At 40.4% G+C, this 23,412-nt stretch overlaps 1 protein-coding gene across 1 annotated transcript in view; it reads left to right on the top strand.

Moving 5' to 3' along the window:
• SCFD2 (sec1 family domain containing 2) overlaps positions 1–23,412 on the top strand; it is a 198,086-nt gene that overhangs the window by 160,351 nt on the left and 14,323 nt on the right. Inside the window, exon 6 of the mRNA XM_033060195.2 lies at positions 22,496–22,641. Coding sequence (XP_032916086.1) covers positions 22,496–22,641 — 146 coding nt within the window. The remainder of the gene's footprint in view (positions 1–22,495; positions 22,642–23,412) is intronic.

Below are 23,412 nucleotides of genomic sequence, written 5' to 3' on the forward strand. Positions count from 1 at the left end.
AGTACAGGAGTGTCTGAGTACCCAGACTGTCAGAGCAAAACAGGGTGAGCAGGGATATGGGCATTTATATATGTTTTTTGTTCTCATCAGTGACAAGACAGAAGCTCTTAAAACTCCATTTGCTTTTTTGAAATAAATGTTTTTATATCATAGACACTGTAAATTAAATTCAGAATTGTTTAGTGGCTAAAACTGGAGGACTGTATATTTTTTGTATTGGTACATTGGGTTTATTTATTGTGATAAGAGAGGACATTTCTTATGGGGACTGAAAAATGCAAGACAGCAATTTTTAATTCAGCTAAGTATAATCTGGGATATTAGACACATCTATTCAGGTATCTTTCCTGAGCTACATTAAATCAGTTTCATGGGACTGCATCCCTGCATCCAGCTGCATGTGTTGGGATTTGTGATGTGGCTGAGCTGGGGGAATGTGCTGAGGCACTGCTTAATCCAGAGGCACTCCAAGCATGTGCCATGATGTGAGGAGAGACAGCTTTGCCCTCTGACACAGGGCAGCAGTTGAGCCTTTCAGTGCAATTCTTTCACAGAACAGCAGTGCTCTAATGTCTCCACAATGATGTACAGCTCAATGAGCACATGAATAAGCATCCACTGTTGCGGTGCATCCTACCAGCCTAATTCCCCCACCTCTCCTGGAAGGAGGCTCACCCACTGAGCTTTGCCTTTCTCTGACTCCCCACCAAAACAATCTATGTTTTACAGAGTGACTTGGATGATTGTAGGCAAAGGGAGAAGGTGATCCTCCAGACAGGAGGAAATCCTTCCCTCCTGTCTACAAAAGTGTGGAAACACAGCTTTAAAAGCACAAGGCCAGCTCATCAATGGGGTACGAGTTTGGCAGTCTGGTCTTTTGACACAGAAGACATATGAGACTGATATAAGACAAATTGGTCATCTGAGCTACAGCCTTTTTTTAGTCTCCAGAGATTGTCTCAGGTGTCATAGTCTTCCTAAAGGTCCCTTTATTTCTTGAAACAGGGAAGTGCTATATTAGCCTAACAAAGAAGGATGCAATGATCTCTTACTACCAGGTTTGAAGAACCTGTTAGAAAAGACCTGATCATCATTTGTGGTAACACAGGCCTATTAGTGGTTACTACGCCACCTGATGCTATGCAAGCAGCTGTCAGTACAAGGAAGAGAGAAACTTCTGCTCCTTAAATCAATCCCTCCTAACATCCCTGTGCCAAACACTGATACAGAAGTCAGCATGAGGGTTCATCTTAACTCTGCGTGTCTCAACCCAGTTGTACCAGTTCTGAAGACCCAAACCACAAACACAGGACAGAGAAAGACTGTACTTAACCAGTATACTTTTGTTGCTTGGTTTATTTTGCAAGCTTCAGTACTGTGAGCTGGTGGTGGGCCTTTTCTACTCACATAGCTAAATGAAAATATGAAACACAGTAAGTGCATGGAAATAGAAAGCAGGCACAAGAATTTGCCTTGGGGTTTTTATTGTTATTGTTATTGGTTTTTTGTTTTTTTTTTTTAACGAGGAGATATAGAGAGGAACTCAATCAAAACAACAACAAAAAATAGGATCTGTTTAAAAACTGACCTTAATGATATTTGTCATTCCTTGAGCACAAGTCTGCTTTGCTTTGTACATCCTTTTAGAAAAAGGGTGACCTAGACTCACTCAGATTTTTTATTTCATTCTTTTTTTTTTTCCTTTTCAGAGACATCCTCTAACAATCTCCTCCCTTTTTATCCTAACAATTCTAAAATATTTACTTCCACACCATTATCTTTTATGGAACTTAGCAGCTTGGTCATTTGTTATTTTTAGAGCTTTTCAAACAGCAGAAGGTTTCATTGCAGTTTTGCATATCTTTGCTGCTGCTAATGTTACTTTTCTTTCATTAAATCATTTAGCTCAGTGTATATATCATAGCATTTTCTCTTTGAGTGAAGTAACTTTCTGTTTCCCTTCTGCTTATTCTCCATACATACTGTCACAGCTCATGCTGTGAATCCAGCTTGATGAGCTGGAGACTCATTCTTGTCTGGTTCTGTGATATGCATAAGTCATTGGAGGGCATTTTTGGTTTAGTTTCAGTGACAAGGAATTCTGTTCATGCTCTCCAAGGTTACTCTCTAATGCAAATCAAAGCACAGAAAATGGGAATTAGAAGATCAAAATTCCTAATCCAAACTAAAATCTAATGTAGATGCAACTAGTGGAATTTAGTGCCTATACCATAAAGGTACTTTTGAAAGTGAATCAGAATTACTTCTCAGCTTGTCTACATGATTTTTTAAGGGAACACATGACTGACTTTAAGCATGGTCATGCATGGATAACTGGAGTGACACCACCACCAAATGTGTCATAGCTTAGCTAGTTGGTTGTGTGATTTTTACTTTGTTTGTAATCTTTAGATCTGTTAGGTATTCTTAGGCTTGGAGTTTGAGTTGCATAAGTTTTTTGGTATAAAACTTGTTTTGGATAAAGTATTTTCTTATAAAGATAACAGAGCTGTTTAATATATTAGAAATAAACGTTGTTGGGGGATGAGCTCTGTAGGAACATGACAAAAGCCTTATCTTCATCTGGTTTCTAAAATGTTCAGGCTCAAGCTTTGATAATCGACAATCTGATCCCAAGCTCTCTTACCAGGTGGATTTATAAGCACAAAAAATCTGCATGCACAGTGCTGACCCCTTTCCAGCCTTCATAGATTTACTGCTAGATATACTGCATCAGTAAACTTCACCTCAAGGGGAGGGGAAAAAAAAGCTCTATAGAAGTGATGCAACACAATTTGACAAATTTAAGTTCTTGACTTGAGGACGCCCTTTAATTTGTTAAAAGTACAAATGGGTATTGCTGAGACACTAGCAAATAACAGATAATTGCCTGCCCCTGTGTGTTACCAGCTTTCTACAAGGGATCTCCTCTAGCACTTTTCTACATTACTAAACAAACAATTCTTAGTTCTTCCTATTTTTTTGCAGTTAGCCTTTCAGTTGCAAGAGCACTTTTTCAATAACAAATAGAAACTGTTGAGACTCATGCTATTACCCAAGGGAGGATGACTGGGTAGACAGCTACCTTTAAAAAGTCTTCTGCTTCTTTCTAAATATTTCTATTTTCCCTGAGGCCATGCCTTGAACATCAGAGACCAGAAGGCAGCATTAAGGCTGGGAGTGGTTGTATACAATGGCATGCCCCTTTTTCAGTCTAATGAATGTGTAGAGGGATCATTTCAAGTAGTTTATAGAATTGTGGGTTGTATTGCTGTTTCTTTGAAGTAGCTTTTTCACACTGACTTGTGCTAAAATTCATTCTTTAGTCCTTAGGGTGAGGAATCTCCTAGATGTCTGTCAGAGCAATTGGCTTAACTCCTTTGATTTGAAGGATATTGCAGTATTGAATTACCAAAGGGATTTCTCTAAAGAAAGGAGAGGAAGGAGAGAAGGAGACCTGGGGAAAGCCTGAGCTGCCTGTACCAAAGCAGTGACCAAAGAGCCTTTACTTGTACTTTGCCAAGAGTTGTCTGATCACACCACACAAGTACCCTTTTTTCATACCTGTAGCTGCAAACTGCCATGGAAATATGATTAAAATGTATTCAGTGGGGTTTTTTTAAGTCACTGGATAGCTGAACAGTTGTTGCAGTTACTGGAGAGTTAAGATGAAACCTGGAGGTGAAGATCTAAAGGCTGTCACTGCTGAGAAGTGGTTCCAACTGTGAAGAAAGTGTGAGTCTCCCTGTTGAGCTTCAGGATTTGTTGGCAAATTAGACTTCAACCTCTGTTTCAGTGTTGTCTGCAGTATCTTATGTGTAGAGCTATGATTGAAATGATTAAAGCAGTGATTTTGCATATCTTATACACTGTACAGAATCTTAATACTAGTGCATTTCATTGGCCCGTCTTTTCTTTCTCTTGGTTGCATATAATAGACTAATCAAAGTAGAAATAATTTCCCCATCATCTTATAATGGAAAGATCTTAAAGTGAAAGAAAGAAATCTCACCTTTAAAATAAACACCAGAGTTTATTGTAACTACAGCTTCTATGCATTATCATTACACTATATCTCCTAAATGATCCACAGGGATGCAGGTGTGCTCTTCAGAAGAATTTGACCCACTGCCTATTTTAGTGTATGTTTATCACTCTGATCTGATATTAGATGTATGATCCATTGGTTAAATATATTTGTGTACTGTCTACTGTTGAAGTAGGCATCAGGCCTACTGTTGGCATCACGCCACTGATGCAAAGAGGATTCATCAGCTATTCAGAGTGCAGCACCAAATGACCAGCTCTGGCATGCCCTGTGCATTCAGGTTCTCCACCTATACAGCAGGCTGGCATGACAGTAGTTCTCTTAAGAAAAACAAGTTAAATTTAGTGCTTAGAGATGGAAGGATTTAAAGTATCTGACCACCTATTGTGCTGACATCTATCATAAAATTTTTTCATTCCTAGCTGAGAAAAATGTAAAATACACTTCCAGCATATCTGACTTTTGTTAGTACAGCTATAATGCAAATTTCATTAAAGCTCAGTTTTGTTTCAGTGTTTCTCCTGGTGAAGCAAGGAATGAAATGTACAGTAATTTCACGATTTTAAGCCGCACCATTTTGACTACAATTTTGCTCCCACCCCGGAAATGCGGCTTACACTCAGGAGTGACTAATATGTGAAAAATTTTCTGAAATGTCCAACCCCAGAAGTACAGGCGAAGTGTCGAGCCAAGCACCTGCCAGTAAACCCAGGATTACGCGATTGTTACAAATTAGTTATTCTGTTGCGCGGCAGGTGGAGGTGGGCTCCGTGCCAGCAGTGCAGGGGGGACAGGCGGGGGCTCCCTCCTTCAGGCAGTGCAGCCCAGGGGAGAGGCGGGGGGCTCTGTGCTGCCATTCCTGCGGCTCGGGATGGGAGGCAGGGGCTCCGTGCTGCCATCCCCATGGCCCGGGAGAGAAGTGGGGGGATCCCGCTCCCACCTGCCACCGCCGCTGCAGGAGCAGGCAGGCTCCGCCCTCGCCTGCCGCCACGGGAGCGGGGAGGCTCCTTCCCCTCCTGCCTCTGTGGGAGCGGGGGGGCTCCTTCCCCTCCTGCCGCTGTCGCCGTGGGTGCCGGCGGGCTCCATCCCCACCTGCCACCACGGGGCAGTGGTGGCCAGCCCCGAGCAGCCCCGGCGAGCGACCCTGCCGAGCTGGGCCACCTGGCCCCATCAGCAGCCCCGAGCGGGCCGAGCCCTCACAGCCCCAGCCGAGCCAGTAAACCCCACGATCTCGCGATTCTGTTACTAATTGGCAACTTTGTTGCACGCGGGTCCTCGCTGCGAACGACAGAGAGGCTTATAATCAGGTGCAGCTTTTGTATGGATAAAGAACGAAATGTTGCTGACACCTGGAGATGCGGCTTATAGTCAGTGCGGCTTGTAATCATGAAATTACTGTATTTTCACTGAAAGTAGAGTGTTGCCCATACAGTTAATTTCTTAAAATATTTTAATAGTTTGTAGAGATTTTAGCAATGAAAATCCTGTTGTAACAAATATGTGGTGTTTGCAGATGGTCTTCTCAGTTTGTGAAGTAAATGCAGTGGCTGTGGAAGCTACACACTGACATTCAGGGAAACAATAAACTCTGATTTTAACACATATAAGATTTTAAAAGCAGAGAAACCTAAAGCAGCAGCAGCATTGCAAGTTTCATTATGATTCCCAGCATCCTGGGAGGATCCAGGCTATTCTGTGTACCAGCTCAGTCTTTGTCTTTTATTTTGACCAAGATGGCTTTGGTGTTCTAATTTGTAGTTGTCTAAAAAATTAAATAGGGTCTATCAACTCAGGTCACTCGAATCACAGTTCTTTTGTGAAAAGGCTTCTGTTAAGATCAGTGGTTGCCTGAAGAAAGACACTTGAGCCACACAGAGATCTCCAGAGCTCTTCTCTAGAAGTCAAGGTCCTTGTCTCCCACCTTTCCATTAGCCAAAGGAGCCTTTCTAAAACAAAATGATTTAAAGTCATATTTGCAGAACAGATTAGTGCAATATTTTGAGACTAATTAATTTGTGTTTAAACAGTGACTAATACTCCTGGAGCCTTTGGTTCTTAAAACTTCTTCCCAGATTTACTGCTAATCTCCTTTTAATGTAGCTCCAATGATGTCACTTTCAAATACTGCTTTTTCAGTAACTTTGTGTGGATTTTCTTCCTCATAAAGATGTAAAAGCAACACTTACATACAAGCTAGAAAAAGATTGTCTGCTAAACCTAATTAGTTTCTCCAATGAGAAGCCAAGCTCATTATGTCCCTCAACTGTTCAGTCTTCTGAGGCTTCATCTGGTAGTGCTCAATGTATTCTTCCTAAGTGTATGCCTTTTGAACTGGAAGTTTAGCAACATGTCACTGAGTCTTCTGGAAAATCCAGAGAGCTGAAAGGTGAACAGAACCATGAGGATTTGGGCCTTCTAGACTGTATTGCTTGTATCTTACACAGTATTTTTGATTCTGATCATTCCTGCTTTCTCCATCTTGAGGGCAGCAGTTCAGGTGCTGTCACTGGGGAGCTCCGCACGTTGAGCAGGATCTCCAAGCAGCAGAAAATGCCCAGTCCATCCTGATCTCCTCCTCAGTGCTTGCTGCCAACTATTCTTAGGTTCACTGCCTCCAATTCCTCTACAATGTTTCACAACAAACCTCAACTATATTAGGTCCCATATTTCTCGTAATTTCTACATTTATAATCACGTTACTTTTAAATGCTTTTTGGAATTTTTTTTTGGCCCATTATAGCATTTTAAGGCTCCCTAAAACAAACCTGATAAAATTCCTTCTTTCCTTGCATATGACACATAGACTGTTGCTTCCTGACATCTCATTTTACATTCTTGCAGCAGCTGCTCCTGAAACTTCATCAAGAACATCAAGGAACATTTTCCAAAAGAAAAGTGTACTCTTCCTCACACTTCACCCATTTTTCTGTGCTTACCTATTTTTGTCACTTTTTTATAATACAAACAATTTCTCTGATGAACTAGTGTTTTTTAGTGACTCCCTGTCTGTAATTCATTCCATATGTTTTGTGTCCTTTGTGAAAAGTATGGAGTAAATTATTCCTGCAAAGGTCATATCATTTTGTTTACATTCTTAGTAAATATGAAGAGCATGATTGGAGCCCTTTCGGCATCTCAAGTATGAATGTCTTTTTCCTGAGTCTTCTATAAAAACAGGATGCTGAATTTTGTGGAGCTAACCTGGCAAGGAGTAGGTTTAAAAAAATAAATAGATTTATTGGTAAATATAGTTGGGGTTTTTTTGTTAAATTCCTCTCTTGTTTAACAGCTTACTACACATTAAAAAAAAAAAAAAGGAGAGGCTATCTTTCTATAACTCATTTTCCATATGGATTTTATCTTTAGACATAGTCTCATCATTGCCTGGATATCATTAGTAGCCTGCTCCTTTCTGAAGCAGTGGGTATAATCCCATGGCACCAGTGCAGTGGGTGAGCAGCCCTGGTCTGGGTAAAGCCTAGGAAATGTGCCAGGCTCATGGTGTTTTTTGAGAATGGCACATTTTTAGCTGTCTGATCACAGTTAGGAGCTGGGAAGTAACAGATCACAGCTTGCTGCATTTTGGGAGTGATGGATGGACTGTTCTGTTAGCACTATGTCCTGTAAAAGACTGGAGTATGTTTGGCAAGAGCATCCTTAGACATCTTAATGGTGAAAATCCAGCAAGGCTTAGCTGAACATGTGTGAGTGATGATCTTTCAGAGGTTTACAGCTTGCCCAGACTTTCAGAGGAGCAAGGAAATGCATGTCTCTGGCTGTAGAACCAGGAAGTTGCTAAATGCCACCTCCCTGTTCCCTGGAGCACGGGCAGCAGGAGGTGTTTAAAATATACTTTTTAACAGTTATATCTCCTGCTTCATCCTTCTCTCCTCAGCTAAGCTTTCTAAATAGCGAGGAACTGAAGTCTGCCTTTCCATGCTCCCCAAAAATATGTGATGCAAGTCCTTCCCTGCAAGCATAAATTGCACATCTTACAGAATTCCATGTACACCACAAACCTCTTGCTTCTCCTGCCTTTTAGTAACATCATAATACAACTAGTTTGAAGTGCTTTCCTCCACCTGTTTTCCTTTCAGCCTTGACTATTTCATTGCTTTGACTCTCAGATGACCTCTCCACATTTCAATGCAGAAGCAGCTTGGTTTATTAGGAAAGTTAAAGAGCTACACATCTCTGTTTTCTGATGGCTTTACTATTCCTACCACGTTTTTCCAGTGACTAGATAACTTACTCAACATATATGTTTTGAGAGAAGGAAGGAGAACTGTAATAACTTTCTGTAGGGAGAAATATTTTTATTTCTATTAGAGACTGATTCCCAGCTTAGAGCACTTCGTCATTAGCGGGTTGTAAACCTCTCAGACAGGCTGTCCCTTAGCTATCTACTGAGCCATTTGTCAGGGCAGAAAAATGTGCCTGGTGAAATTGGTCACTGGCAGCCAGACTGAGCAGGCTCTCAAAAAGGCTGCCAGACGTTGCTGCACTTTTAATAGTCAAAATCCTACATTAGCATTTATGAGAACATTTATAGAGAGTTTGAGCAATTGCATGGTTTTTCTCCTGGATGTAATATTAAATCTCTTAAATACAAAAATTTTTTGGAATGATCAGGAGTGTATGTGGAAAGGCAGGGCAAGGAGGTGCTTCTCTCACCACCAAACTAGACCCTCCTTCCCAGGCAAATATATTGTGTAAGCTCACTTAGAAAGGCATCAAAATCCATGTTGAAACTGTTTTTATTTCCAGATGCATCCAGATACTTTCACACAAAGGCTCCTTTAGCGGTTGGATGCTTCATTCATCTTTCAAGATTACTAATCTTCAATTTTCCTGTTGCTGAGCTGAAAAAGCTCCATTTTTTTTTCCAGATAATAATGTTTTCTCATTTCTGTCGTCATGCTCACAGATCTGCTTTGAGTCTGTTACAGTAGTAACCATTTTTAGGACAGAACTAGCATATCTGTATATTTACAGCAAGTATATTGTCTGATGAGTTTTGCATGTCTCATGCTGTTCTGGTATCCCAGAGTCATCCCTGAATCAACTAATGCCACCCAGATTCTTCTCTTCCTGTTGTTTTTGATCACAGAGTCCCAGCTGGAAATTTTCTATTATTGCTCATTAAGTTGATGGACCGTGTGAGATTTGTCTCATTTTGTATTGCTGTATTGGTCTCTTTTGTCTCATTTCTGGTTCTTCAGAAGTTGTATCTTGTATAATATTTCGGCTTCTGCTACCTTAAGCAAAACCTCATAGCTTTCTCATCAGCACACCTAGATTTTGTGCAAAAGTCATCAATAAACACAGTAAGACCAGTCCTCAAGGAACATTTTGAAGACTCTCTGTAACACAGGCCATTGTTGCATCGCCTTCTGCCTGTTCCTTACCACTCTTCTGTGAAGTCCCATCTCTTCACTCCAAACTAATTCTCCAGGTGACATTGTATCAAATCTTTAACTGAAATCAGAATAATCATCTACCAGACTTCTGTCAGCGGAACACTCAGTTATCTCACCCATAAATATGGGTATGGCAAGATTATCACCTGCATTTGTCAGCTTTTGCCCTCCTTCCTCATTCATTTTTCACACTTAGGTTTACTTTTCAAAATCTGATTGAACTTTGTGCCTCTTTGAAAGGCGAGTGACTTGACTGTTGGTTCCTGTAAAATTTTTCCTCTTCCCTTACATTTATGTGCTGTATTTGGTGTTCTGCAGTTACTCAGTTATTCAGTCTTCAATTGAACCAAGTGGGTATATAGAGAGAAACAATTTGCAAACAGCTCTGTGGGGGTTGCATGTTTACAGCCACTGTGACTCATATAAAATTTGCTCAACTTACAACTGAAAATATGTTTTTCTAGCTGCTATCTCTGCAAAAATATGCTCAGATTTTTAAGCCAATCTATGTCCACTTTGGCTCCATGCATTGGAGCTTTGTATCCTACTGCTTTTCTGCTTCATTCTGCCATCACTTGTTTCCCTTTGTCTACAAGAGTTGGTTGAGGTAATCTTTCCAAAAGCCAGACCCTGAATTTTGTGTTCAGTGCTCTGGAGAAGCTATGGAAAAGACCATGTAAAAAACCTCAAATGAATTAAGCAAGCATTATACATGTTGAGTGTGATCCATATCCTCACAAATGGATCGTATTCCATTTATCATTCACAGGACAGGGTGTATGCCAGCTAATATCTCTGTCCTTTTTCCTTTCTGTAGTGTTGGTGGAAGCAGAAAGTAGGACAGTTTATTTATATCTGCAGAGTAAGCGTTTCTGACTTTGAATGTGCTGGCGGCTGACGGTAGCATCTATTCATAGCTGGTTTATAGATGAGCAACACATGCCTCTTTATGTTTGTCATAGTTCTTTTGGTCTACAGATTAATACTTTTTTTTTTCCTTATCTCAGGTTTGTATTTTTAGCTTATTCCATGTTAATGATTTGGCCCTTTAGTTGAAACTGGGAATTATTTCAGTTTGATGTTATCAAGTGAAACTTTAGAAAGTCTGCCTTTAGTCTATGCAGACAGATTGGCCTTTCCAGGAGATTTTGTGGAATGGAATAATGGGTATGGACTAGGTTTTTGTTTTTAAGATGGCTAATTGTTAGAGATTAATCCCAATTTAGAATACTTTTTAATGGCAAACAATCAACATAAAACAAGTGCTAGCGCTGTTCTGCAAGAACAACAGATGGCTGTGGTGATTTGTAAAGATTTCCTGAATTTGTTACCAAAACCACTACAATGGCCTAGTTGAATTTCTGGGAGTGCAGAGAGTTACAATAAGCTGTGACAGGACAATTCAAGACTGGTACATTGCAGTAGAAGCTGAAACATGATATTACACCTAATGCAGAGCAATATTTGCTTGATGTGTGCTCTGCTTGGTGACATTGGGGTGAGTCCCTTCAGCTCAGGAACTGGACACAGAACCAATGTGCCCAGAAATGCAGCATTCTAGTCTTGCAATGGGCAAACAGGTAGGTTTGGATGAAGTATCATCCTTGTGAGTCAGTGTGTTTCCTGGGAGCTGAAAATGGTGTGTTGCTGCATTGCAGCAGAAACTGGGCTCAACCCAGGAGCTTGAGCGTGGTGTTGTCTTCTGCTATCTCCCTCTAGCATAAACATCACTGTGTAATGATTTCCAGGCTCTACTCTCAGGTTTTATTCAGTTATAGGGGCTGTTCTGCCCCAGTGAAAAGACTAAATGCCTGTGCAAGAAAACAGTGTATTTTACAGATGCCATATAGAATAGCCTTAATTTCTAATCCTTTTGTGTAAAAATAAAAATCTGTGTAAAAAAAGTTACGTCGCAAATATGAGGAAAGTAAAACATTATTATATCACAGATAATGGAGGCTGTCATAATTTTACATCTGAGGTTGGTAAAAACATAAGAAAATTATCTAGAACATCATGATGTTAGCCAAGACTGTAGGTTGCACAGAATCTGCAATAAGCATCCTGCTTATCTGACAAAAAAAACCCCATAGCAATAAAGTTTATGGGGAAGCTTTCTCATTTAATATTTTTCATTGCTTGAAAATGTTAACACTTTCTTCCTCCAGAATTATTCAATTCCGAGGTGGCATTTGCTGCTGCCAAGCCCCATGGCTGGCTGCACATTGCTGTCAGGAGTGGGGAAATGATGCACATGAGGCTGTTCTGGTGGCAGCACTGATAGCACTGAGCTGCTCTGCTGTGCATGTCCGCTGTATCTCCCTCTGTGTATGGGCATGGGGTCTCCTTAGGAGGAAGAAGAAGGAATGACTAAAGGATGTCCATCAGGCAGAGAAGGGTTTTGATAGCAGCCTTCTGTTGTTCAGAAACATGCTTCCATGTAAACTCAATGGATTAGAATTAGTATTTTCCCTATCTGAAATGAAACCTAGTTATGGGAAGAGTCTAAGGAGTCTCCTCTCCTCCACAGGCTTCATTACATATCCATGGAAATGAATCTATGTCTATTGATCATTTGAGTACCTATTGGCTTAAATATATTATATATTAATATTCCTGTTGCAGCTACACAATTTTCATTGTGTGAGCACCCTGCATCTGCTGGGTCCCAGGACAGCGAACAGCATTCAGTTGCCACAAACAAACCTCATGATTAAACTTCTGCTGTCAGCCATCAGACTTGACTGGTTGTTTGCACTTAGTAATGTCTTTGTTTCCTAAGCAACATCAACAATCAAAAAAAAAACCCAGTTAATTCTGAAATTGCGTGTCTTCTTTTATTTTTAAGCAGGTACAATTCAAAGCAAAAAATCCCTGTTCTTCTGCCACGTACTTGGAATGTAAATCAAGTTATCCTTATTTTTGGCCACAATAAATAAGCAGGTGTTGAAACTTGACTACAAGATGACTAGTGTTTTTCATTATTTCTTTTTCCTGAAAACATGAACAATTTATACTAAATGGAAATGACTACAGATCTCAGGCATTTTCTGTCAGTTACTTTTTTTGTCAAATGTCTGTTAAAAACTGTCTTTTCACTAATGCACCCATTTTCAGTTGATTTTAAAGACAAAAAATGTTATTTCTTGTGTGCTTAAGAAACATTTTAGACCAACTCTGCAAGCCATTCAATTGTTTGTTAATTCAAATAGCAAATTAATTCTGAATTTAAACCCAAGAGTAATTCAGCAAGGCATTTAACCACTGTCCTAACTCCATCCTGCCACACCTTCTGAGTTAAATGTGTGTTTACATTTTCTGTTAAACTGCGACCTCTGCCAGCATCTTTTTTTTCATATATTGCACATATTATGAATTATTGTCTGTTTTATGAATATGAGTTCATTCCACTTAATACTCTAGGATACTCCTACATGCACTTGAGGCTTCTACTGCTGATCATTTTCTTCATTGACTGATACTTGCCATCTGCACTACAGTGTGGTTTCTAATTAACAGACAAGAAGAAGAATAAAATGAGCATTGATTGTATAATTTTGTGTTATTCATAGTTGGGGATCTGCTGCCTTAGGGCAGCTGCAACCCTCATGTATTCAGAGGAAGGAGTGACTTGGCACATGGTTGAGTTGTTCATTCTTTGGGAAAAAATAGCACTGCATTGGTCCATCTTCCCGTGGTAGGGTTCCTTCTCTTCTCTTCAGATCCTTTCCACAGTCTCACTTCTTTCATTTTACTTTTCATCCAAAGCATGCTTCATGCTGCCTGTCTTGTCTCTTGTATAGAGTATTTTCAAGTTAAAAATTAACTGAAAGTGGGATAATTCATGCAGTGCTTTCTTTCTAACTTGCATTTTTTTTTATTGCTTTATTCTTGTTCTTCCCAGGCTTTTTACTTGCTTGCTTTTTCTTGTTCATCTGCAGACTGTAAAATGTTTGGACTAGGCTGTGTATTTATGGTCTTTGCAAAATGCAGTGCAATTTCAATGGGTTATGAGCGTAGATGAACATAGGAGGACTTTTAAATAATTTATACTTCCATGAAGTTAAAAAAGTCTTCTGTAAAGGTACTTTTAATAGGATATTATCCTCTATCAGATGTGACATATTCCCAAAACAAGAAGAGTTATCTTTTGAGACAGTACTACAACAACGATTTCAAATTAAATAATTTTGCAGCAGGTGATGAAAAATACAAACCACCATTTAAACCAAAGCTGAAGAAAGAAATAGGCGAAGACCTCTCCTGGTTTTTTTCTGACTCCAAATGTAATATGGAGTCAGAAAAAAATATTTCCATGAGATTTATGAAGATCAAATGCCTCTGCAAAATATGGTTTTCCCAATCTTATCAGAGACATAATGCTTATCCCAAATAGCATAATCACCTATACTGTAGGCTGTGGTAAATGATAATCTTTTCACCTAAATGTAAAGCATTTTAGTATCAAAACTCTGGTAGGTAACAGATAATACACATTGCTTTTATGCTAAAATTAAATTGTTCATGATTCATAGCTTCAAAAATTGACTCATGCATCCCAAGCCCACATGCACAATGTTGTGCTTTACAAATAGATGAATATCTGTACCAACAGTGGCAATTTTTCTCTGTGTATTCTCTAGAGAAAGATGTGAAACACAGGAACTTCATACTAGGTCATTTGTTTGGTAGATCATCACAGTACCAGAGACAGGAGTTTGTCTCCAGAGGGTCTGTTTTATGCACAGCACACAATATGGTTGAGCTGGTAACACAGAGTAGATGCTGTGCATGAATTAAACCACATGAGCTGCTTGCCGTGATCTCTATTCATTGTGATGGAAGGGATTGAGAGGGCTGTGCTTCAGTGTGACTTCTCGTCTGTCTGCAGAATAGGGACATCTGTGCCCTGTGTTCACCCCTGGCATGTGTGACCAGCTGCAGGATTCATCCTACAGCCTCAGCTCCTTGCTGGAGGCACCCCACAGCAAGGCTGGGACACCAGAGAAAATGTAGCCTGTTCTTTGTGTGCACAGAACCACTGATGGTGGCAGGACAAGTGTTGTCGCAGTGTGAATGCAGAAATTTTCAGTGTCCCAGTTCTTAGTCCTTTTGTCCTTGGTCATGTGTGACTTGCAGTGTGGCAAGTTGCCATTAATGTAGATTTCAGTGAGGAGAATTGTGGCTGTTGCTTTCAGTATTATGTGTTAAAAAGGGTTTTTTATTGTTTTGCACTTAAGCCCTTTACCATAATTATTTCTGGCTTTTCTCTGGAAATTGTTATACTTTAATTATCCGCACTTACCTGTTTTATTCCCATATTCCACCTCAGTGTCCAAAGTGTTAATGTTCATTTTTAGGTGAAGCAACATCAGGAACAAAAAAAAAGTATAATGTGGTCCTTGCCCGGTACAATCCCTGGTCTCCAGGTCTCCAGCAGAGCATCACAAGCCACGTTGCCCTGATTTTCAGCATTGTAAACAGTTTCACACACCCCAGTAAGCTTTGGGCTACATTTACAGAGGCACAGCATGTCATGGTTCTTGCATTAGTGATGGAAAGACCAAGAGAAGGTCTTGTGCAATCTGCCAGGTAGAAAATTGTTCCCTCTAATGACTTGACAGGTTCTTGATAGAATAGAAGAAAGGGAAGCCTTCCTTCCTTCTCCTAACACCTGTAGCCCCTGGGAGATGTGCCACTTGACTTCTGATCAGCTTGTGCTCAGCAGGCCACAGTAAGTCATAACTCCCTCAGCAAACCTGCTCTGAACTGAGCCTGGAATTAGGTTTTTATTTGGGCAGTATCAGTATCTGATGTAGCTGCCTAAGTCTAAATTGCAATTATTCTCATCTATTATTTTTACTGGCATTAAATATTGCCCATTTAATGCAATCTAGGTGCCCATTGTCAGTTTTCAGATGGCTTTTCACCTGTGCTATAGTATACTGGGTGAAGAGGCCTTTTGGAAAAGAGAATTATACATAGTATTAGATTGTGATTATTTTTGTCTTTCTGTTAAAGATATTGGGTTTTTTCAGTAGCTGATAAATAGATTACAATAATAAGTTTTAATTGTGGTCTTATGTTTTTATACATTTGCATTCTTGTATAAAGCTGCCTACACTAGTTTATGGATTCTGTGAGTCCTGTGAGCTTGGCTCAGAACTTAAACTGGGAAAGAAAATGTCTCTTGGACATTTCTCCATTATCATCATTCTTAGATCCATGAGTTTAAACAATTTCCTGCATTTTTACAAATTCTAGGTGTGGCCATTGTTTTCAGGAGGAAGCATTTTCCAATTATGTCCAATCTGCAAGCCTGATTTGGCAGTTTGAGGAATACACAAACAAATTGGACTGTGAATGCAAAAAACATTGATTGCATTCATTGTCATTGTCCAAGGAAAAAAAAAATGGAAAAAATGAAATAAAAATAGAGAAATACTTATTTTACTTCGTTATTGTTTTTAAAGTATGATTAATTTAAATCAAAGTAAAGAAGAAAAGGGTTGTTTTTTTTTTTTTTAATAAGGACATTTACAGATCTTGCCATGTTTTCTGGATGTTCCCCTCTGAATACAAGAGGGTAAAGCATCTAGACTCCCATTCATGTGGACTTCCAGTCAAGACAGCTGTGTAAAGCCAGTACTGTAGTACTGACTGCCTCACCTGCTGCTGCCTGGACACAAACCTCATCCATCCCTCATCCTTTGTCCTTCACATACGTGCTACCTTTTGGGGACAAGGTGGGAGGCAGCAGATCCGAGGGTAAAACTTTATAGCATCACTGGAAGTTATTGGCTAATGCCTCACCTGAATGGAAAGGACATCCTTGATGGGAGTAAAACTGATCCTTGCCACAGTGCAGCCACCAGTCTGAAGACAAGAAGAGGGTATCTGAGAACAATTTGCAAAAGACTGAGCAAGGACTTTGGATCATGTGGGTCCTGGGGTGGTATGTTCATAAAGCTTTATATTGTTTAGCAAAACCTGGAGTTTTACTAAGTTCTTGCAAGAACATTATTGGGAGGCTTTATTGGACTTACAGAGCATTTACCATAGCTTTATTACCATCTGTGTTTTTTTTAATTAAGATATGGGCAGCTTGAGGGAGCAACTGAATGGTTCCCTAATGAATTTGTTCCATTAATTTCCTTCAGAAAGCACATCTGAGCCTAAATTAAATTCCTCCTGCAATTAATTCATGTAATTTATTGTAGTAAATTCTGTAGTTTTTCCTTGTAATTGTTCACTGAATTGACAAGTTTAATTTCATGTAACATAAGAACCAGCAGTACCAAACTTGTAGTGCTTCATAAAAGTTGATATTAACTGTTGTGCTGTTGGACTTTGGCAAGAAGAAGGCAATAAAATATGTCTGTAGAACAGAAACATCCAAATGACAAATATTAAGGCCAAAATTTTTTTTAAAAATTACTCTCCTAAGATAGCTCTTAAATCCGTATTTAATCACACAGGTAAGTGGCCAGGTTTTCACATGTGCAGTTTTAGAGCTTGAGATCCTGTAAAGTACTTATCCACATGGGCTGTGTGTCCCTTGTACACCAAAGATCAGTTTCCAGAAGAGGGTTCAAAGACTCGATGCCAAAAACAACCTTTCTAAGCACAGGGCTCCTCAGGGAACTCCAGAGCTTGCAGGATGTGTCCCTGTATAATAAAGATCAGATAATGTGCTGAAACACACATTGGAGACATACATGTGCAATCCCTGGATGCTCAGCACTGCTAAAGTGTGGATGTATATTTAAAAGCTGAAGCAAAGATATAGAATTCTAAATTTAGTTAACTCTTTTAAAAAAGCATCCTGGGCTTTTCTTTCAAGTGAGAGATGTTTGTTGTGATGAGAATAAAACTACAAATTGCATCTTTGTTGGTCACAGCTTCTGTGGTTTACTTGGAAATAGCTCAGATGCACTCTCCTCCTGTCATAGACACCAGATCCATACCATCACTTGCCCTGCATGGTGCTGGTCATTACCCCAAAACACAATGCTGTTTTCATTCTCCATGTGCCAATCAGATCATAAATTGAATTTATAGAAACACAGACCTTTGATTTTTGATATTGTGTGCATTTTTCCTCCCTTTTCTAATGTTTTTCTCATATGCTATGCTGTGCTTTCTTCCTGCTCCCTATCTTTTCTGGCTGCTAGCATTTGCAGTCCAAATTCTGGGTTGCATCAAAATGAGCATGGCCAACAGGTTGAAGAAGGGGAGAATCACTTGTGCTCTTGTGGGACCCCTCCTGGAGTGCTGCATCCAGCTCTGGGATCCCCAACATAAGAAGGTTATGAAACTGTTGAAACAAGTCCATAGGAGGGCCACAAAGTTGATAAGGGGACTGGGGCACCTCCCCTGTCTTTGAAGACAGGCTGAGAAAGCTGGAGCTGTTCAGCCTGGAGAAGAGAAGGTTGTGTGGAGACCTCATGGCAACCTTCCAAAATCTGAAGAGGGCCTACGAGGAAGCCAGAGGAGAACTCTTCGTCAGGAACTGTAGTGACAGGACAAAAAGTAGCAGGTGCAAACTGGAAGAGGGGAATTTTGGGGTAGATATTAGGAATAAATTTTTTACTGTGAGCATGGTTAGACACTGGAACAGGTTGGTCATGCAGGTTGTGGATGCCCCACCCCCAACAGTATTCAAGGACAGGTTGGATAAGGTTTTGTACAACCTGGTCTAGTGAAAGGTGTCCTTGCCCATGGCAGGGCAGTTGGAACTAGATGATCTTTTAAAATCTCCATTTTCAACCCCTTAACATTCTATGATTTTGTGATTTAGTGCTGTGTGGACTGACAAAAGGGTCAAGTCCAGGACTGGGAAATCCCAAATTCCCAGTCTTTCAGTGATGCTAAACTCTTGGACACCTTGGAAGACTTTGGATCTCTTCACTTCTGGTGCAAAACTAACTTGCCCTTCATGGGATTGGAGTGGTTTTGCAGCCATGTGGCTCCCAAAGCCACAAAGGGCTGAGGCATGACTGAGGCAAGGAGCGATCCCAGAAGATGGAGGGAAGAGGGAGGGTGAGAAAAGGGATTGAACTGGGATGATACCTTAGAAACCTGCTATGGTTGCTGGTAGGAGTCAGGTAACGAACATCCCAAGGCTGTGGATAGGGACAGGTTATCTGTGTAGGTCTGTGCCTGCCCTTCCCCAACTGATGAGCTCCTTCCACTCTCTGCTGGCAGCACCAACACACTGCTTTACCAAATGGTTGTGTTATTTTTTATGATGTTAGCTGCCAGCAGCACAGACCTGGCTGTCCATCCAGCACCACACATGCTCTGGCTGGAGATGCAGAGGACAGAGCAAGCACAGAGCACCCTCTCCAAGCCCCAGGGATGGATGTACTGCAGGAAAGCTGTCACAGGCACCACTGTGTCTGTCCCTCCTGGACACTCTCTTCTCAAGGGCTGTAGAACACACCTTTCTTCTGAAATCCCCCAAACTAAAATGGAATCAATTGCAATTTTTCACCTTCTGCTGATGTGACTATAGGGAAATGGCAGATTTCTTGTGTTCTGGCCTGTCCTTTCTTGTGCCACAGTGTCACACTCGCTCAGTGACTTCACTTTTTAGATGCACCAGAGAGCATCAGACAATTCAGTACAAATCAGGTTGAAGAATAAAGATTCAAATGCATGGTAGAATCCATAGGGAAGAAAAGTGACAGGAGAATAATACAAATTACAGCCTAGTTTTAGGTTTTACACCTTTTTTTACCCTGCAAAGCCAGCAATGATCTGTGTCACTGTACACATTTATACCTACTTTTGCATAAAAGGTCTTAATGCACAATTACACCAAAACTATTGTGAAACATATGGCTCTGGCTATGCATATGTAGGTCTTTAGATTTATCTGCTAGAAAAAGAAGGACCCCCATTTCTATGCTATCACCTAAAGTATAAAATAGAAGATTTTAATTAATGTAATAGCATAGTGCTGTATTTTGAGTTCTGACCTTCAAGGAACCCTTTATCTCTCATCCTTCTGTCTTTTGCTGACAAGCATATTGACTCTGCATATCCAGAAAATAATTAAATCCTGCATAATGAAATCCTGATGCTGGATTTTCTCTCCCTGAAAGTGCAAGTTTTCTGGTTTAGCCCATGATTTAATTTGTGCCTCTGAAATGGCTTGGTTACTCTGCTGGCTCTGTTCCAGGTTTGCAGGGTTCACATTGGTTTATTTCTATAAAAGGGCTATAGAGAGAGCCTAAGGTTGAGAGAGCTAAAGTTAATACCAATAAAACAGAATGGAGTGGTAAACTTTCAGCTTTCCTAAACTTCTTACTTTGTAAGAATCATAGGCCTAATGATGTCTCTGAATTATCAAATTCTTTCACAAAATCTTGATAATTATCATACTGCTTTAGAGAAAAAAACGTGTTTGTTTATAATGCCTTTATGTGCACCAAAAGAGACTAAGCACACAAAAAGGTTTTCTGAGACTCAGGTCTGAAATTCTCATTTGTTACACTTTTGGAGGTAGAGTGAGGGTAATCAATCCTCTGCTGCTCTGTAATTATAGGTCTCATGGGTTCACAGTGCCCATGTCTGTTTCTTAAAGCATTTTCCTTCCAGCTTCAGAAATTAGTGGAAAAGCTGCTCCTATTTGGTTCCTGGGTCACTCAGTACTGTAGAAAACAGCATCTCCCTTCATTCTCCTTTTTTCAAACTGCCTGTGAAAATGGATTAATTGTGGTACTAATGGTTATGCAGATGTGTTGTTTAAGAGGAGATGTACTTTGTCTCATGAAAAAATTCAAAAGTCTCATCCTGGTAGGCACAGAATGCAGCTCCCGAAAGACTCATTTTCCTCAAATTTGGCCAAGTGGGTAGGAGAAGGACAGAGACAGTATTAATGAGGATGGGCACCACTTATTGTAGAACTAGGTTGTGCTCTTTAAAATCTTGAGTACTCTGCAGGTTAGTGGTGATTTTCTTTTCCTCCACAACTGGGCTTCTTCAAGTCCAACAGGAAATCCCCAAATTTTATTTAAATGCCTTTTCCCACATATAATAAGGCTTGGGATTCAAAAGAATTCATTCAGCATGCTCTCCAAATGGTATTTAACTTCCCAAGAAAAAACAGTAACAGGAAGTTTTGTTTTAATTAGTACACGAGCTGTGCAGCAGCTAATGTATTCCACCTCTTCACTGTTGTAAAAGGAGCAGATTTCTTGGTAGTGTAAAGGGAGCAGAGAACAGGGATTGTGTTCTGCTCTCCGTATGCTGCAGAGCCCCATTCACGGGGAAGGTGTGAACAGGAGGCAATTTGTAGCTGCCTGCCACTTGTGAAGAACAAGCTTCTGTTGTTCTCCAGGCTGGAAAGAAACCTGGCTCCCCTCTATAACCCTAGTGCAGTGCAACAGGTAGACAGCAGCCTTCAGAGATTTTAATTTCAACAATAAGGGATTGTAAAGGAAACTTATTTTTTCATTGATTTTTAAAAAAGAAGTACTGAATATCAGGTTGGAAATAGATATCCCTGGGTTTCCTCAGACATGATATTTCTTGATGGAAAGTCTCAAGGAAGTCACATTTTAGAGGAACTTTGAAACTTTTTGAAACTTCTCCCTCTGTTGGGCCAGTCATAAGCAGCCAGACTGGATCTTCAACTCCCATTCCCATTTCAGGGTCCCAAACTAGGTCCAGCACAGCACTCTGACATGGAGACTGGAAATGGACATGGGCCGCTCCAGTGCTCCTGGAGATACACTTTTGGTTCTGCCAGAAGGCACAGCTGAACACAGCCCAGTGCACCAATGCTCCCACACCTCTCCTCAACACATGATATTCAGACAAATGAAAGCTCAGTGTCTAACCACCATCTTGTAGGAATAGTTTCAGAGCTCTATAGGTGTATGTGTGTGTATGCATTTATTTTGTATCTATTTTTTACTGTGCAGAACGCAAAGGTATGAAAGTAATTCAGATTCACTGTCAAATATTCCCTGTACTTTTGAACTTACCACCTCTTTTATTGATTGAGTTCTGAGCTGGAGGATGGACACAGAAGCCACTAAAGCAGCATCCCTGGAGAAGACAATAGCAATAAGCGGGAGTGAGTGTGTTGGTGCAAGCATGTGGCAAGAAGGGTTATTTTGTGATGGAGATGAAGAGTCAAGCAAGAAGACAGGCAGGCAAAGATGTCAAGAGGAGTAGAACTGTGTTAACAAGGCAATAATAATATCAGGTGACCCTCTCACTTGGCTAATTCTCATGAGCAGTGGAGCTGAGAAAGCATTTCTTTCAATGCTTCTGTGCAATACAGGTCCTGTGGTGAGGGGGATGGAGCCAAGACTAAGAATTTCTTTTTTCCAAGGCACTACCTGGCCACCCAGAGGGACATTTCAGGAGGTCCTGTAATTGGAATTTAGCCTTAGTGGAAGATAAGCATTATAACGTAGCAGAAGTGCATTGGAAAAATACATTAGAAGTAATAACTCTGACACTTTGAGGGATAAGAACTTTTTTTGTGGTTATGCAGCTCTTTCCAATGCCTGGCTGACATTTCTGCTGTAATTAGCGCAGACTCTTCCATTTTTCATGTCACAAAGGTAGGAAATGTATTTGGAGTCAGCAGGCTGCCAGCCAGGGAGGAGCAGTTCCCCTCTTCATGGCTGTTTACCCAAGCAGACCAGCACACCAGCTGGATCCTTTCCACATAACAGGGGGCTCTCCTTTGGGGTCTGCTAGCATGGAACCTTCTGTTTGCTGTGAAGAGCAAAACGTACTCTGTGCTGATGAAAATGTGTGTGAGTGAGGTTACAAAGAGAGACACTCTTCACTTTGCCTGCTGTCTAGAATTTTTGCCTTCTTGCTTATCTGTAGACTTGTGCCATGCTGAAGACATGCTGTCCAACACCCCCCTGTGTTTCTAGAATATAATACGATGAAAATAATTTAAAATTTCCTCCCAGTTACCCTTTTCCTACTGTTTATTATCAAAACACATGAACATTTTTCACTCACTCGGCTGTGTGTTTCTTTATTTCTTTAGGTTGTGACTCATCACTGAAGCTGACATCTCAGAGAGCCACAGATGCAGTGGACGGTGTCTTTCGGTCCCTCAGGGATATTGCCAGAGTCCGAATGCACATGAAACAGTTTAACTCCATACATAATCCAGGCAGCAACACCCACCAGGCAAGTATAGCTTTCTTTTCCCTGTGTTTGTTATTTCTCTAGCATGCTGTCAAAATTACAGCACTAATTTTGTGGATGGGCTAATCCTATACACATTCTGCCCATGAAGAGGGTACTTAAGCATAGATTTTATAATTGATCTAGCCATCAAAAACTTCCTCAAGTCCTTTGCCCAGACTCAGACATATACATATCAATGTTAGCTCTGAGGAAGACATTTGGGCTTTGCTCTGCAGCACTGTGGAATGACATAAATGCCTGTGAAAGGCAAGGCTAGGTCAAGATGGCTCTTGACTTAGACTGCTCAAGGCAGAGTGAAGCTGGATGTCTACATCCATACAGCAACTATATTCTTGTTGTATTTTCTCTCCCATCCCTGTAAACATGAGAGACAAACCTGTTTGTAAATAGGTGACAAATGCAGCGTCTGTTTCTGAAATAGGAACGTGATCTACGATACTGCTTTAAGTCATCAGGACTAATAGACAGTGGAATATCTTTCTCTCCTGTCTCCCCTGAAGACCTTTTCTAGTTAAAAATCTAGTTTTACAGCAGAAAGCAGTGATTTAGAGAGATATCATAAAACGTGATTCTAGATTTGAGCCAGGAAAAAGTCCTTCCAAACTCCTTACAGTGCTGTAGACCAGCAAAGGGATGTAGTTCAAATTAACATTGCTTTGTAAGAACATGAGTGTTGCAAAATGTCATTGGAAATCTAAGGTGAAGAAAACCTGTTCCTGAAGTCTTCTAGCAGTTTGGACTAGTCTGGTG

The sequence above is a fragment of the Catharus ustulatus genome, chromosome 5 (genome assembly GCF_009819885.2).
Source record: "Catharus ustulatus isolate bCatUst1 chromosome 5, bCatUst1.pri.v2, whole genome shotgun sequence".
Classification (NCBI taxonomy): Eukaryota; Metazoa; Chordata; class Aves; order Passeriformes; family Turdidae; genus Catharus; species Catharus ustulatus.